Source organism: Lontra canadensis, unplaced genomic scaffold (genome assembly GCF_010015895.1).
Source record: "Lontra canadensis isolate GAN:19392208 unplaced genomic scaffold, GSC_riverotter_1.0 scaffold9, whole genome shotgun sequence".
Lineage (NCBI taxonomy): Eukaryota > Metazoa > Chordata > Mammalia > Carnivora > Mustelidae > Lontra > Lontra canadensis.
In genome coordinates, this window is record NW_022631003.1 from 18,976,940 (window position 1) to 18,993,947 (window position 17,008).

The window sequence follows — 17,008 nt, forward strand, 5'->3', positions numbered from 1 at the left end:
CTGAACCCATCTGCTCAGATGTCCAAAGCAAGAGCCTTTCGTAGACCCATGAAGCCGGGCTCCTAGGAAGATCTCTCCATCAGTGTGTATGTGGTTTGTTGGAGACACCACACCCTGTTCCAAGGGCTGAATGGGTATCTGGGCAACAAGGACAGAGCCACAGGGACTAGGAGTGCAGCTCCACGTATCCTAATTTGCAAGGGTATCCCTACTGTTTTCCCCCACGGAATGACTGCAAGCATGTTAAAAGCCAAAGACCGATTGGGCTGTACAAATCCAGCGACTCAGCGCCCAGAGAGATGTTTCTCTCAGGAAAGGAGCTAGACACTAGGAGGAGGGCCTGCTCGGGCCACTGGGATAGATGTCTCTCGGAGCCTCCAAGAGACTCTCCTTCAGAGTTCTGAAGTGGATCCCCAAGTAGATCCTAGACCCTAAGGCATACAGCTTCCTTCTGGAGAAAGGCCAAAGCCGCCGTGGCCTGTGCTGTGGGTACAGTGTGTAGATAGCAAAGCAGACTGGTGTTTGCATCTTTCCCCAAGTTCTCCAAGCTGATCTCGCTACCTTTGGGGGTGAACAAAATATTCAACAGTTTTTCAAGTGCAAGAAATTGGCGCTCGAGAGTGTGTTAGTTCAGGTTCTTGTGCACGTCTGTTTGCATCCACTGAATCAAAAACCTCGAAAACTGTGCCGCTCCAGTTTCTGTCTTGCTCAGTTTTGGGGTGACATATGGATTTCGCTGGTTAATGAAAACTTATTTAATAAAAGCTCTAGCTACCTCCTTGCATCATTTTGCAGCCAGAAGAGTGGACTTAAATAATTGTGCATTCCAACTTCAGTTTATCAAAGCTCGGTAAGTCACTTCCTACGGGAGACATGTCTTCTGTCTGTAGAAGACAAACTGTGGTGTCAAGCATCAGCTTTCCCCGGCAGCTCTCCTAAAAACCTGCAGGGTGAAAAAGAGCTCTTTCTCTCCAAAGCTTGAGTGCTACCAGCGTGCCCACTGCACCTTGGGCCCTGCTGTTTGCCATCTTGGCGGAGGTGTCCGTTTCAGTGCAGCAAAGAGGCACCACTAAGTGTAGCAGGATGCAAGGGCACCTGTAGAGTTTTTACCCTAATTCCCTGAGAGATGGTCTCCCTGTCTGTTTTCATGGCACTCTTCCTTCTCAGGACTGTACATGGGCCTCAGAAACCATCCTTGGGGTCATCTGGCATTCTGAGTCGGGCTGGGGGCTATTTTGGGAAAAACAGTGCCTAAATCCTGGACACCTGCGCTTTAGAGGAATGTTTAAAATGACCTGTAAACCATCTGTTTGTAAGTACAACCAGACTTTGCTTCTGTGTCTCTCAGTTCCAGAAATGCTTTATCTTTATTTCCGGGAAGTTAGTATTTAATTAGCAACAGGCTATAAGTGTCTCAACCCTTCAGCCTCTTTAAAGAACTAATGGTGTAAAAACAAATGTGTAAATGCACCAGGGGGATCCCGGTGATTTATAGAGGCTCTGTATTGAATAATTTTGAAAAGGGAAGATGTTTTTGGTAATAAGAATATTCATTTTTTGACTCTTCTATTCTGTGATATGTAACCATGGGGTGGGGAGGAGGGGAGAGGAAAATACCATTTTTCTACGGAGCATAAAATCTTTAAGCTCATTTTATGTGCTAGTCACAGGCTCCTAAGCACTTGATTTAAAAATGAGCAGAATCCAATGGGTACCCTTCACTGGCCCTTTATGGTTTGGGGGAGGAAGGAGGACAGGGAATAAACCTCATTTTGGTTCAGGTAATTCAATGCTTGCAGCCACTCTACTTTGTCTTCCATTTAAAGAAAGAAAGAAAGAAAGAAAGAAAGAAAGAAAGAAAGAAAGAAAGAAAGAAAAGCAAAGCTTTCTATAATGGTTAGTGAAATTTACATTTCATCCCTTGCCTAAAACTATTTTTAGCCTTATTTTCTCTTTTCAGAGCTTTGTGCTGCTCCCCGCCTGCCCCCCTTAGATATTACAATTGGTCTCAGAAATGGCGATGCTTCGCTTTTGTTCTGTAGGTTGGTTTGATAGGTTGTGTCTGCAAATTTGAGAGAAGCACATTTTATTTTATTATTTTATTTTACTTTTTTAGCATCTAAACAATAACGTAACCACATCACGGCCTTTTCAGTCACACCGTTGACCTCTGCCGGCAGTTTATTCCCCTACAACACTTGAATGCATTAATATCGCTGTCTGTAGCATTTTAATTTAATTAGAGCAGTGGTTATAATCCTCTTGGGAAAGTCGTTATTCCCTCTGTACTGTTAAAATAAAACACCTCTGGTTTTCATCCGACTGACAATTGCTTTTGAGGTGAATGAGCTGTAAGCGGGTGGGTGCTCCCGCTTCCCTTTGCTGGGGGTTGGACCCCAGAAGCAGTTGTGAGGATAAAGAGGTTCCCTTCATTTGAGAAATTGGATGTTGCCCTCCTTGAGCCTTTCTTGTCTAGATGTTTCCATCTGATATAGTGTTTGTTTCCTATTTCTAATTGCTGATAGTCTGTTAAGTGCCTGGTTATAGGAATAGATGAAACAACGTGAACTGTGTGAGTCTCCCTAGAAATTAACAAAAAGAGAGACAAAGGGAGATAAGCCTGCGGTGTGGGATTCCTGCGTGTGTGTTTTGTTCCGTTTAGGAAAGGAGCCCATGTCCTGCATGGTGTCCTTTCTGCGGTCCCCCGAATGCTCACCTGGCTGCTGAACCGGGGTCAGCATAGGTGTGTAATGGCTGCTAGCATATTGCTCAAGGTCCTAGAAGTGCATTTCGCTTTTCCCACTCTTAGACAAGGCACCCCCTCTTCTGCTGCTACTGACAAATCTCTTCATGGAACCTTTAAAAAAGAGCTTCCCATCCCAAGCTTATGGTGTTGCATGGAATGTTGCTGAGTAGAAACTGTCTTCTAGAACAAGAATCTAGAATCTGTCTCCATCTAGAATTGTTTGGACATGGGGGTGAAATGGAGAGGGGGGATCCTCCTGAGAAAGGACAGTGAAATGAAGGGACAGTGGTGATAATTTAGCAAGTCAGAATATATACGTTTTAAAGGTGATACCTAGCTTGACTCTTACCAGTAGGCTAGAGGTAGATTTTCCAGGAAACAAAGTAAAATCTGTTTGGGGGGCTGGGTTTCTTCCATTTTTGTCCTCGATGGACTTGGTGAGGGGTGAGGGAGCTGGGATGACGAGGCCTGTCCCAGGGACCAGTTGCAGGATCTGGTGAGTCTCTCCTTGCTTTAAGAGACAGTCATCATATTATGAAATGCCACATCTTTTTTTCTCGCACTTGTGCCATGCCATTTGAAAACTCTTTGGCTGCACTATGTTTTCTTCATCAACAGTTTCACTTCTGCAAAAACCCTAAGAAAACAAAGCTATTTCTGGGAATAAAGTTAACGGCAGATAAGATATCTAGACATATATTGGGACTGGGTTGTTTTTTTTTTTCCCTCTCTTTTCGAGAGTTGAAGTGTGTGGAGAATTTGTTAAACTAGAAAAACAGACTGTGTTTAGAATGCTTAAAAAGCCCATTTCACTTTGAAAAACCCTTAAACAGATTTTGTATGTTTCCCATATGTGTGTTGATGTCTTTGCCTTTTTCACCCCCAAAACCCCAAGCCAAACACCAAAAAGTATAACTCCTCCTTAAGCTAGAGGTGCTCAAAATATGTGTGATTGATAAAATTCCAGAAAAATGAAGTTGAAGCTTTTGCCCCTGGGTGACCTTTCACTGGCCATCTTGATTGATACAGCAATGAAATCTAGGATGTGTGCATCTGCCTTTAATTAAGAAATTCATGAGGAGAGTTTAGGATGTATGTTTAAACGGAAATATTCCAAATGCCCTAGTTGCTGGCAGAGGATGCCTCAGGGAAGGTCTAGCGATTCCATTCGGAAATTACAGAAATATGTATATATTCATTTAAAATCGAAACTTCCTACCACAACCACCAAACTTTCCAGGCTCCGAGCAGAAGAGAAGCTTTAATTTGGTTATAGAGCCACGGGGACTCCCCTGCTTCCCTTTGCACATTTGATGAAATATAAAATGTTAGAGAACCATCTTTCCAAAACATAAACACCCCCTTTGCTTTATTTTCATCTGCAATTTTTCTTTTGCTCTTGCTTCTTGTATTCATAATGGCATCTTACTGGTCTTTTCCCCCCAATTAATTTTTGGCCCTTGTATGTCCCACTTTACTTTGCCCAGCTGAACCACAGAAAGAATGGAAGTTCCGTTTATTTATGTATAGACTTTAAGTCAAAGTAATTGATCTAAGATGCAAATTGCACTGCTCTTCTCGCTAAACATAATAGTTGGTTCCTTGCCATTATTCGCTGTGTTTTAACTTAAAGCCTGGTAATAATCCTTCCCATCCCTTCCAGTTGTTTTAATTGCTCCAACAAACACTATCTGTTTGAATTTAAACAGTGTATCTGCAGAAGTAAGTCCCCCTCCCCCCTTTCCTTGTCAGTTGAGTCAGGATCTTCAGTGAAGCAGTACTTGCCTTAAATGCAGAGTGTTCTTGAAGGAGCTCTGAAAAGAAGGAAGGGAAGTATCAATTCTGAGTTGGAGAATGAAGGGACAAGAGATGCCATTACTGTTGCAGATAATTCCCTGCTATGAAGGAAGAAATTAAACTGGGTATTTTTGGTTTATAATGAGGTAGGTGGACCAGAGAAGAATCTTGCTTGTAGATTTATGAACTAAATGTAGAACTTACAAGCCGTCACTTTGAGCTCACCTCTCATTGGGTCTGAGTACAGAATCATATTTGTATTAGAAGCTGGGGATGTTGCCAGAGAAGAGGAAACGTGGTTTTAATGTAGGGTGACATTAATTATGGGACTTGGACAAGTAATTTTTGAGAGCGTAGTCTTTAAAGCCATTCTCTTGGATATGCTGTTTCATTTCCTCCACCTCGTTTCTCCTCTGCACTTGAACAAATCACTAGCGTAGAGAGGGGGAAATGGACACCTCTTGACCCCAGTCCGAAGGAGAAGCCCTATGTTCAGCCTTTCCAGAGCCTTGTTAGAAATCCCAAATGCTGGAGCTCTGAAAGACAACTAAATATATGGAGTGGCTGGAGAGGGGCGAGAGGGATTGCTGTGGAGCCTGGGCCGCTCCCTCCTCAAATGCCCCCTTTGCTGCCCCCCCTCCTTGTTTTCACACCCAAGTCAGTTCCAAGCCTTCATTGTCTTCTTCCCCCTCCTCTCTTCCTGCCCTTCTTTTTAACAGCAGGAACGAATTTCATATACACCTCCCGAGAGCCCGGTGCCGAGTTACACTTCCTCGACTCCACTTCATGTTCCAGTGCCCCGAGCGCTCAGGATGGAGGACGACTCGATCCGCCTGCCTGCGCACCTGCGTGAGTGTCTGTCGGCGCGTGCGCGGGGGTGGGAGGACGGATGCCCAATGCCACCGCCAGGAGGATGGACTGACTGACAGGGGAAGGACTGACTGTGCGACTGTGGCGGGGGGGTGCGTGGGGCTTGGGGCTGGAGAGGAGCAAGCTCTGAGACTGTCACTTGGGGTCCACTTTGCGAAGCTGCTTTGCAGCCCATCGGGAAGCTTGAAACTCCTGTCCCCTGTTGCCGCATTACCCCCAACATCTGGAAATGTGTACTCACTCTATGGCAGAATCCACTATATCTCCTAAGAGGCAAAGGGAACTTTTGGGGGGAAGTTTTTCCGTCTCCCTAGGTTCACACTTAACTCCTCTTTTTAATATTTTCATGGGCCTGAAATTTTGGGCAGTTCCTGAGTCAGACTCCCTCCCTGCTTTGCTTTTAGGCTGTGTTCTTCCTTTCTTTACAGAGCCTGCCCCTCTCCTCCATGCATACTGGCTGCTTTTCTTTCCTTCATTTTACTGCTTGGATATGGCCTTCCTGTTCTGTCCTTTTTTCTCCTCCCCTCTCCTGCTCTCTTGCGCCGGCCTTGGCCCTGTGGCTCTGGTCAGTTTGTGCTCTTTCCACCTTTCTCTCTTAGATCTCCTCTGTCCCTTGCTTCTCCCAACTCCCTGTCCCAGTCCTCAACTGCAGCTTGGCAGAGCACCAGGGCCAACCCACTTGTGATCTCGGGGCCAGCCTCCAAAGCAGCCGACACCTGTCATTTCCTTTTTGTCTTTCTTTCCTGTGCTGCCACCCAGCCTAGATGGTACAGCGTGATGGGGCAGCTGGGGAGAATGAGTCACCTGATTCCCACCCGGATCTCAGTGGCCAAGAAAATGCCAGGTTTTCTGACATGAATGTTGTCCCGAGGGCATAGGTCCAGGTTGTAGAAGACACAGGGGGTCACCTTGGCCTTTCCCTGGCTGATTCCTCATACTTTAGCAGTGACACGGTTGTGCTTGCTCTGTCTTTCGGGCATGGGGACACTCCCCAGGATATTTGCTGCCTCTTATTCCATCCTTCCTCAGAAGCCAGAAGGTAGCTTGCTGAAAGTGGAGAATAAAAAGAGACAGGATGTAGGCTCCTCTTCGTTCACCGTGTGAGAATTCAGGGAATCAGGTGACTGTGTTGCTGGGAAGTCCTAGGGGAATATTGCTGGTTATCCCTTCTCCTCTAGTGAGGAGGGTAGCTGGGCTCTTACCCGGAGGAGCTGAGTGCTATGAGAACCCTTCCGTCCCCTCCTTCAGCTTCAGTCAGTATTTACAAAGCTACTACAAGGGACAGTCCGCACATTCCACCGTCACTTGTGCAAGGAGTAAAGGGCAGAGCACCACTCTCCCACCTTCTCCACAATGAACTTTTGAAGGTGAGATTGGGACTGTAGCCGTGCCATGCCAGGATCATGACGGCGGGCACTGTTGTCCTTGGTAAACCGGAGCGTTGGGGAGCCAGAGGAGTAGACGGGACTGGAAAAGAAACCAGAGTCAGGTAATAGCATCCTTTCCCCCAGAGGCTGTCCTGTGACCAGTACATTCACTCTAGGAATAATCACTTCCAAATCGAACACGCTCATGCCATGCAGGCAGAAGAGCCCTGCCATCTAGTCTCCTTCATTTATTTACTCCACGAATAGTTATTGATCATCCATGCTGCCTTGGACACTCTTGTGGGTGCTGGGAATACCAAAGCGAACAAAGCAGACCAAACTCCTTGTCCTTACAGAGTTTAAAGTCAAGTAAAGGGGAGAAAATGTGTGAACACTTGTCCTAAACAGAGATTTCTCTCATAGCTTTTTAATTCCTTTATTTTGAGACATTCCCCCACCCCCAAGGAGGCCCTGCCTCTTGATTTGCCTCTGGATGCCTTTATTTTTGGAAGCCCTTTTACCACAGGACTGCCTCCCCATAGGTAGTCACTGTGGCAGAAGAAACGGAGAAACACACCAAACTAACTAGTCTGAAGATCTTCATTCCTAATTAGTTCTACTCTTAAACTAGCTGGTTGACTGTGAGTCAGTCATCGTACTACCCAGTTTCCCTACCATACAGTGTTGTGCTGCGACAAGAGAACATTTAACGGCCCTCTTCACTTTAAACTGTCATGAGCTCACTTAGGGAGTCCTTCTCCATACTTGGAACTTTCATGCCAGCACTGTTTCTGAAGTAGACGGTTTCCTCATGGGCCTCAGCTGGTCTGCCTACCCCTGCTTTGCAGGCCCTGGTCCAGGCACTGTGTGGAGTCCTTTATTTAAATTATTTTGTTTCATTCTCCCAGCAGTACGTGTAAGGTAGATATTCTTTGAATATTTGGGCCACATATAAGGAATTTAGGGCTTAGAGAATTTAAAGAACTTGCCAAGGTCAAATAGTTAATAAAGGGTACAGTCGGGATTCAAACTCCGTTCTGACTCCAGAGCCTACGCTCTTGTCTATTATGCCACTATGTAAGTGTGTTTAATAAATACTTTTTGGATAGATGGATGAATTCAGGGTTGACACTTTGGTGGTATTCACTGATGTGGCTGTAGTGGCGGAAATGGTTTATGGCTGGAATCTTCTAACTGCTCAGTGGGTTGTGGAATAGTTTGCTTATGTCCCTCAGATGGTTGGATGGATGGATGGGTGGGTTCCCACATATATAATGATCAAATACAGGACTGTAGCAAATCTCTGCCGCCCTTAGAATATAATCAGGTGTTAGAGTATGGATTCAGGTCAGGGTGATGCCTTCTCTTCAGCAGCCTGACTTTGAGCCCCGTTGGTCCCGACATCTGGACTGAATCCTCTGAAAATGGAGGCTCCCAGGCTCTTGCTGTCTGTCCTCAGCTGGGGCTTTCCACATGCGGCCAAGCTGCCCTCCTCCTCCTTGGATTCCAGGATTCAGCTGCCCATCAAGCTGTTTAAGAAACGTCTCACGCAGCCCCCCAGGATGGTTGAGGCTGCACCATATACTTGGAAGATGCATCCCAGCTGGGTTTCCAAACCAAAAAGAAAATAAATATTCTAACAAGGGAATTGGGTTATTGCTGTTTTAATCTGGGATTCCAGACAATTCCCAATGGAATGCTCATGGAAAGTACGGGGAAGAATCTGGAAGCCAAGACAGCAGCAGGACATTTATGGTATTGCTAGGTTGAAAGCATTTTTAGCTGCTTGTTTTAAAGAGATACTCTCCAGACTGGTGTGCCTCAAAGTTGCTTCTTTCCAAACCATTTGTCCTCCTTGATCTCCAGATAAACCTTCTCCCTTAACTCTTTTTCTCTTTTCGTTCTTAAGTCAAAATATATCCTTTCCTGGTTGGAGGGAAGGCAGGACCTGTAATAGTGAAGATTCTCATACTGAGGGTTTCTCACCTTTTTATTCTGAAGACAGAGTGTGACAAATTAGCAAGCTATCGAGAAGTAGAAACTAATGCCTCTCCTTCTTTGTGCCTGTGATGAAAACAAAGTGGTAAATGGAGCAAAGTGTTAAGTGGTGATTATAGAGGACTTACTAGGACTGGGTGGGGTAGTCCAGGCCTGGGAAAGGAGAGCCAAGGGGAGAAGGGCCAGCCCCACACCATTCTGGCCTGGCCTCTTCGCTGCCCACACGTGCAAGCCGGGCCCCGTCAGCGGTCCTGCAGCGGGTTTCTGGAACCTGCCTGTTTCACTAGGAGAGCAGACACCATATGCTTATGGAGAAGATAGAAAGGGCTTCTTCTTTATATCCCTTTCTCCTTCTGCAAAGGGTACTGACTTCTTTTTAAGCTTGAGGGTAGGAGAACTAAAGTATAACAATTACAGCAGGTAGTGGGAGACACAAAGTTCTAGTCCTTAATGGGAACAAAGCCTCTCACTGTACCTTGAAAACACTTAAAGGACCAAAGACCCCCGATCGCGCCAGGAGGAGCTCCCTCTTGATTCTCCAGCCAGTGAAGGCTTTTGCCTCATTCTCACGAGGGTCCTCATGATGTGACGGGGAGATCCTTCCATCCTACCTTCCTTCCTTCCATCCTTCCTTTTTAAAGATTTTTTCATTTATTTATTCGAGAGAGAGAGAAGAGCATGAGCAGAGAGAGGGGCAGAGGGAGAAGTAGACCTCTAGCTGAGCAGGGAACCTGACACAGGACTCAATCCCAGGACCCTGAGATCTTCACCTGAGCTGAAGGCAGTTGCTTAACCAATGGAGCCACCTGGGCGCCCCTGGCCTGGAGACTTTTCTAATTTGTCTGCCCAAAGACCACCTTCTCGTAAATTCCTGGGGGAGGTGTGTGTGGCAAGAGGGCCGCCGTGGGTGCCTCACGAGGTGGTTATCAACCCCGCGAAACTCTCAGCCTCTGACAGAGATGCTCAGGGCTGCCCATCTGATCATAGTAAGTGTGTTTCAGACTTATTTAGGCAGAATTTAAATCACTAAGTATCTTTTCTTTATTTTAAATTCCTTCTCACATTATCACTTCGGATGCAGCTGATAGAGTCACCTCTAATTACAGGTTGACGGTGTCACTTTGTCCAGAAACTCGGCATTCTGTGGTGCCGGTTTGGCCTTATAACCCCCCGTGAATTGATATTTAAAAATCATATCCTAGGACTCATTCATCATATTTAATAGGGTTACAGTTTATGATGTTGCGGGTTAATAAATTGCCATAATAGCCGCTCAGTTTTCTAGAATCAGAACACCAGAAATAGTCCCTTGGCTCTACTTCCTTTCCTTGTGAATCTTTCAAAATTCTTACATTACTACTCCTACTTGTGTGTGTTTAATAATTTAATTTAATGCCTTCCTTTGGAAACGTTACCTCGCGGCTCACCCACTTGGTGATTTTGCCTTCTCAGCAGAGTAACTGAGTTGAAGACAGTCACGTGGCAAGCCAGGCTATATTAGAACTAGGGTAGTGAAAAGAGATGCAGTGCCTCACTTTCCTAATTAGCTAGAGCAACCCACCATTTTATATACTTGCAAGTTAATTTTGTTCCCTAAGAAGAGGCAAAAATGGGAATTAAACATAATCGTATTTCGTATTTTATATTGTTACAAGCTTCAGCATGTGCTCCTATATATTATCTCATTTAGTCATGCTACAGTCCTTGAAGCTGGTGTTACGAAGTCTGTTTTATTGATGAGATGACTGTGGTTCCAGTAGGCCCCCCGAATTGTCCAGATTGACCCAAGCCTGTGAAGAGCCGAATGCGGTATCTACTTTGGAAGTCACCACTGACACTTCTTGGGAGAATGCATAATGACAGAGTCTTGTGGCCTTGGAAGTAGCAGCCGCCCTGACTTTGGAGTTGCCCTGGCTGTGGGTTCAGAGACCGGGAGTGCTTTGGCTCTGGTCGTGCACTTGGCCATTCATTTGAGCTGAACCTCAACAGGTCAGCTTCCACCAGGAACCAGAGGCGGTCACTATGAATAAGTCACTCTGGTCTTGCCCATGCATCTCTACTGTTCCTCTCTCTTCACTCTCATGAGCTCAGGTTGATGTTTAGTTTCTGTCTGCAACCAGAGGGATAGAGCTAGCCGCGAAGGCCTCAGAGGGCCAGCTCCAGGAGTGGGGCTCAGCCGTGTCCCCACATCCCCTGGCATTTCACCAGGAATGACCTGGGAACAGGTCCTCCTGCTTTTTTTTGCCTTTCCAAATGAAAAGGCCTTGTAGTAGGAAGGACTGGGGTTCATACAGACCTACCTGAGTGGGTTTGCATTCCAGGGCTTCCTCTTTCATTTACAAAGATGATTTAACTTCTCTAAAACTCACATGGTCTAATACACTTACTCGTAAGGGTTTGCAATAAGGATCAGGGTAGCACCTTGCACAGTGCCTAGCAAACAGTGGCCAGCAACTCACTAGAGCTCTTTCAGTTTCCAAAGCTGATAAATAGCCTGGGTAGGGGGTGGCTTCCTCATTTTCAAGGGCCAAGGGAAGCATGTATGTCCTTGTTTGTTTCACTAATGAAAGGGCTAGACTTTTGTCTACATGGCACTGAGGCTGATTTCCCTAAGTCACCATGGAAATGAATTGTTAGATAAATCCTCTAACAACACCATGATTTCTGGGAGCTCAGTTCTCCTCTCAGGCACTTTCCTACCCGCCACTCTTTGTACCTCTGTCTGGCATGGTTTTCTTCATTGGTCTTGCTGGAGTCTGTAAGTCTCCTTCCTGAGCCTTCCCTACTCTTCTTCTCAAACCTAGCAAGTCCTCCCCTGTCCTCTGTCGTTATCAGTATTCCAAAAATGGCCTCCCTTTGCACAGCTGCCTGTGACGTGTCATGACGTCACCAGCAGAGTTGAGGCAAGGACATGGGGAAGATTTAATTCTCAGTCAGCATCTGACAGAGTAGTAAGGACTTCTAACAAAGATGGCCAGCCACCCGCGTTTTAGATCTTGTTTCCCTTAAGCCTTCCTTTGGGTGCCTCCACTTTTCCACACGCAAATGCCTGAAGGCTTTCTGCTTTTCCAGCAGCACAGAGCCCTGCTTAGCTGCTTCAAACAGCTTGAGGAGAAAAAACAGCCCGCCACAGAGCAGCCAGGATGCTTTGGAAGGGAAATTTCCTTTTTGGGCTTGCAGTCTGAAAGAATTTCCGATGCAGGCAGACGTTAATTCCTAGCTCCATGCTTCCTGATAAGGAAGCAGCTTCAATAAATGCAGCTATTTATAGAGGCCCTTTTTTTTTTTTTTAAATATATAACCAGAGGTCTATTGACCTTTTCTTTCACTTTGCATTTCATGCCGTGTGCTTCGTGTACATTTAAGGCAGTTCCTCCAGCAGAAGCTCTGACAAAGCCCCTTGATCCTGGGGGCGTGGGGAAGGGAGGGCTCTCCATGTCCTTGGAATTCGGAAGTTGATGTTTGGAAGCTTTTGGCAGTTGGTGGTCCCTCCCTGGTGCCGTGGGTTATTGAGGTGATCCCAGAGACGCCCCCACGCTATTCTAGACCCAATATGGAGAGATGATGGTGGACTAAGCCAGGCAGCCATCTAGAAGTAAGAGCCCATGAGAACCAGTCAGTCCTCTGAGTGGAGACTTGAACAACAGGAAATAAATGATACTCCCATTTCTTCTGTCTCCTCTCAACTGTCTCCTCTCGGACTTCCCAACCATCAGGAGCTCCGTGGTCTTTCTCTTGGCATGTTAGGGCCCCTGTCCATAAGTTCCATGGCCAACTTAATGTATGGCTACACAACCCTTACAGACAGACATGAGGAAGATTCAGTGTGATGTTGGCTTGAAATGGCTTTCCTAGGTTACTCCTCTTGTCCTCTTCATTATCACAAAACGTTTTTTGGGCTGAGTCTATACAAATAGGATAAAATTTCCATTCTCAGGTAACAGGTATTTTCTCTCATTTTGCTTTATGCCCAAGTTAGATCTTATCTGCAGCCCAGGCTCTTGGAATTTCTGACGGGATTGACTTTGACCACCTCATCTTCATGTTTTTCTGGAGGTGAAAGTTGCCACAGACATGTGGGTGTTACTGAGTTCACTGTTGCCATAGGGGGATCCTGGGTCAGTTGCCTGAACCGTCCACGTGTGTTCTGGCGCTTCTTCCTTCTGGTCCCTTCCAAAGCAAGGTAGAGCAGTGTTTCAGAGATGGAAACTGTCCCTGGCTCTGGCCACGTGCTGCCTGTAAATTCCCAAGAATAATTAGTTACCCTGCCCTGATAGTTCCTGCTTCCATCTCGGGTAGGTGGATTAAACTCCATTCCTTTGAAATTAGACTCTATTTCTGTTTCCTCTAGATCATGGATAGAAATAGCCTCAAATGGAGCTCCAGGATTTCAGTAATAGAAATGCAGATTGCAGATCTAGGTCCTGGATAAAGAGCTGGAGATGTGTGGTGGCTGCAGATGAGACGCCTGGAAGCAAAAGACTAACCCAGGTGGGGCTATGCAGGAAACGCTTGATTTCAGCAATTCGAGGGGGCTGGATTCTCTGCTCTGGGGTGGGAGCATGAACTGACGTGGTTCACTGAGAAAGGTGAAGGTTTCTAATAATCAGGAAAAAAAAAAAGGCACCCAGGTGAGTCTTGAAGGTCGTGGGATAGTAATATCTTAAGAAGAGTTACAGGAGTAGCAGGCGATCTATGTAGTAGCTCCCCCTAAGAAGTCACAATATTAAGATTTAATCACCCATTTGTTTTCCAGAAGTGGCTTATCTTTGCCAATGAGTTTCTCTTTTTGTGATCATACCCTATTTGCCAGTTTGCTTCTCCTTAGGAGCCGTTCTGAGGCCAACTGTGGATAAGATGCCACTCTAAAAGAATTTCTGGGGCAGTAATGTACAGGAAAAGGAATCACTGTCACTGCTGTTCATTGAGCACTTTCTAGGCGCCAGGACCATTCCGTATGTTACTCTGAATGATCTCTAATGGTGCAAGGTAGATTATGTCTGTATCTGTAGCTGAGGCTCAGGGTGGTAAATCACTTGCTGAAGGTCACACAGAGAGAAGGTGAAGGGGCCATGATTTAAATCCAGATCGAAGCCCAAACCTTAGGCTTTTTGTCACTTCACTTGGTTGCTTCTTCATTAGGAGCTGATAGAAGTTATGGTTAGAACCTGTTGGTTAGGGCACCTGGGAGGCTCAGTTGGTTAAGCAACTGCCTTCGGCTCAGGTCATGATCTCAGAGTCTCTGGATCAAGTCCCACATGGGGCTCCGAGCTCCATGGGGAGCCTGCTTCTCCCTCTGACCTTCTCCCCTCTCATGCTCTCTCTCACTGTCTCTCTCTCTCAAATAAATAAATAAAATCTTTAAATAAATCTTTTTAAAAATAAATAAATCTTTAGATAAATCTTTTTAAAATCTTTAAATAAAACCTTTAAATGAATAAGTAAAATCTTTAAAAAAAAGCTGTTGGTTAGAAGGAGAAAGTACAAGCTAACAGCTTGATTTTTTTTTTTTTAATTCAAAGGAAATTTTTATAAATTATAGACAAGGAGGGCCAAAGGGATAGAATGAGGGACATAAACTAAATTATGTTGTGAAGTAGCAGAAAAAGTTTTCAGAGTCAGTCCTCTATGCAGATGGTTATTTGTAGTATATTTTCAGGTATCTCTATAAGTTCTGGAACGTTAGACACAAAACTAAGTGAAAAAGAGATGATCTACCTCCCAGATGATTAAAACAGCAGGAAAGATGATGTGCTCAGAGATTATATTAATGAGTTCACGAAATAAAGTTTTTCACTTCCTAATACTTTCTGTTAGTCTGACATGCTTCAGAAAAATTGTATGATATCTCGGTGCCTCAGTTTACCAACATGGCGTATGTTCCAGGAAAGTCTACCACAGGGTAATAGAGGTAATATTACCACAGGTAATAGACAAGAGTGCACTTGTCCGGGGTCGGTCCTATGAGCATTGGCCCACTGTGCTCCCTGCAGGGGCGGGGGTCATCCCAAACAATCTGTTCTTTCTCCCAGAATTATAGTTTCTTTGTACATAAAGCAAAGTAGCCTGAGTATATGATTCCCCTAGTCCTTCACAGCCCAGACATTTTATTTGTTCTCTGATTATAGAAGAGAAATACAAGGGAGATTAGCAGTGGAGCATTATCTATAAATGCCAAGTATTGTGATAATTCACTTGACTTTGAGAACTCAACATCAAATTTTAGTTCAATGGTGGTATTTCAGTGACACAGGAAACTGTTCCCTGCTTTAGCTGTGATTGACTTGTGAAGATGCCCTCTTGCAAGGAAATACGGAAATTCTCAACACCTGGTACTATAGGACCCCCCCCCCCCCCATTGCCCATGGTCGAGATCAGGTATGGAGGCAGTTCCCCAGCAGATTTTCTGAAGGCTGTTGCGGCTACTCGCCCCTTACATGGGGGTCCCAGGAACCTTCTCTCTGATCTCAGGCCTGCTCCCTATTTCTCATAGCCCTGAGAACTGTGAGTTGGCTCTTTGCCCAGTGTATTATGCACAGGTGTGGCTACTGGTAACTACCTACTTGACCCCAACTGCACCGTTTGTGGGAATCCCCTCTGCAACTTGAGGCACGTTTGCCTTTCCTGTAACCTGTAAAAATGGCAATCTGCATTTTGCGCCCTCTGTAGATGCCCACTGGGTTTCAGCTTGACAAAGCCAGCTGATCTGCATGGACAGGGCCACGCTGTCCTCCTCCTTCGGCCAGCCTCCTAGCACATGCACAATTAATACTGCATTAATTAATTATGGGGGGAAAAAAGCACAGTTGGCAAGGGAATGAAGGCTTTCAGCTTCTAAAGTGAAGGCTTTGATGCTGAGCTTTAAAGTACATTTCCAACCGCCCCAGCCAGCAAAGAGAATCAGTGACACTTACACTATCCCATGGGCATGAAGACTCACACCCAAGAAACTGTTTCTAAATAGGGGCCCTGAACTCCTTACTCAGAGCATCTACTTAACTGCCCCAGGCTCTGAAGAAGGGGTATAGGATCTAGGAGAAAAGAATTGCCCAAGGCATCAGTGATTCCTGAGCAAAGCTGATGAGTGGTTTTATTTTGCCTCCGTAAGGAGCTCTCAGGTCACCAACATTAGGAACTCATTGTCAAGAAATAAATACGAGCAGATGACGTGGTGCCAGCCCTCTTGAGGAAATAAAATGACTCTTTCTTCTTCCTCCTCCTATGCCTTACTTGAGGAAGTCGCCCAAAGGCGGTTCGAGTTCACAGACCTGTTTTTCTGATGGGGTGGAAGGTTCCTCTGTCTTGGGCGGATTTTCCTACTACAAGTGAACAAAGTGGGGGAGAAGAAAAAAATGGTTTCTTTTCTTTCTCATTTGGATTTCTTTCACACCGGTGTTCTCATATTTCTGACTCCCACACTTACCCTTTTCACTTCTTGAGCGAGCTGGTGGTGAAGCCCTCTCACGAAATCCCCACCCTAGACTGATAGTTCTCGTTCCCCTATTTACAGCTCTGTGTCAGGCGTTTTGTGCGGCGCTCTGGCTGCCTTTAAAATTTGGCCATGAATCAAATATTCACCCAGATATTTGGGATTTTATTTAAAGGTCTTTTAGAAACACAAAAGCAGAAATTCCCTGAGAGAGAGAGATTCCTCGCTCGAGAGCCACGGGTTATAAATGTCCTTTTAAACTCCACTTTAGTTCTCTGATCATGCTGAGAGGAACTTCAGCGGCCCACAGAAATCTAAACAGATGTAAAATTTGTTTGGACCTTGTAAAAGGGAAAATTTTTTTCTTTCGTTTCTTAAGCAAAGAAAAATTTTACCTCAGAGGAATTCAAATGAGCATGTGTGTATATGTATATTTGGTTCATATTGTTTCATAACTATTATTCCAGAGATCTGCCTCACAGAGCTTCTGGGGTGATTCCTATTACCCAAAGTGATCCAGGGAAAGAATGTGAAGAAATATGACTGGGTTTCGTAGCACTGACATTGTATATCTAGCTGTGTAGCAGTCTCCTCCTGTCTCCTACTTTTTCTCTTGCTAAAGGAGTATTGTGAGTCAGAGAGTGGCTGGCCTTCTAAACTCTTAACGGTCCCAATGATACTACTGTGGCTCTAAGACACAGGGTTTATAGTTGTGAACTGGGCCAGTGTTATGCTTTGACAGAGGATATGGGGTCACCCAGGCACAGTGATTTAAGAGGGCAGTGAGCTACCATGATGTCT

General features: G+C 45.3%; 1 protein-coding gene across 3 annotated transcripts in view; it reads left to right on the forward strand.

Annotated features, from left to right (window-relative positions):
- The window catches only part of ETV6 (ETS variant transcription factor 6), a 229,150-nt gene that overhangs the window by 85,428 nt on the left and 126,714 nt on the right, over positions 1-17,008 (forward strand). Inside the window, exon 2 of one of the 3 annotated variants that reach the window (XM_032855005.1) lies at positions 5,266-5,392. The exons of 1 other annotated variant lie outside the window; for it this stretch is intronic. In XM_032855005.1, the coding sequence (XP_032710896.1) occupies positions 5,266-5,392 (127 nt within the window). Of the gene's footprint in view, positions 1-5,262; positions 5,393-17,008 lie in introns of all 3 variants that reach the window. One more of the 3 variants, XM_032855004.1, reaches the window with a different exon arrangement.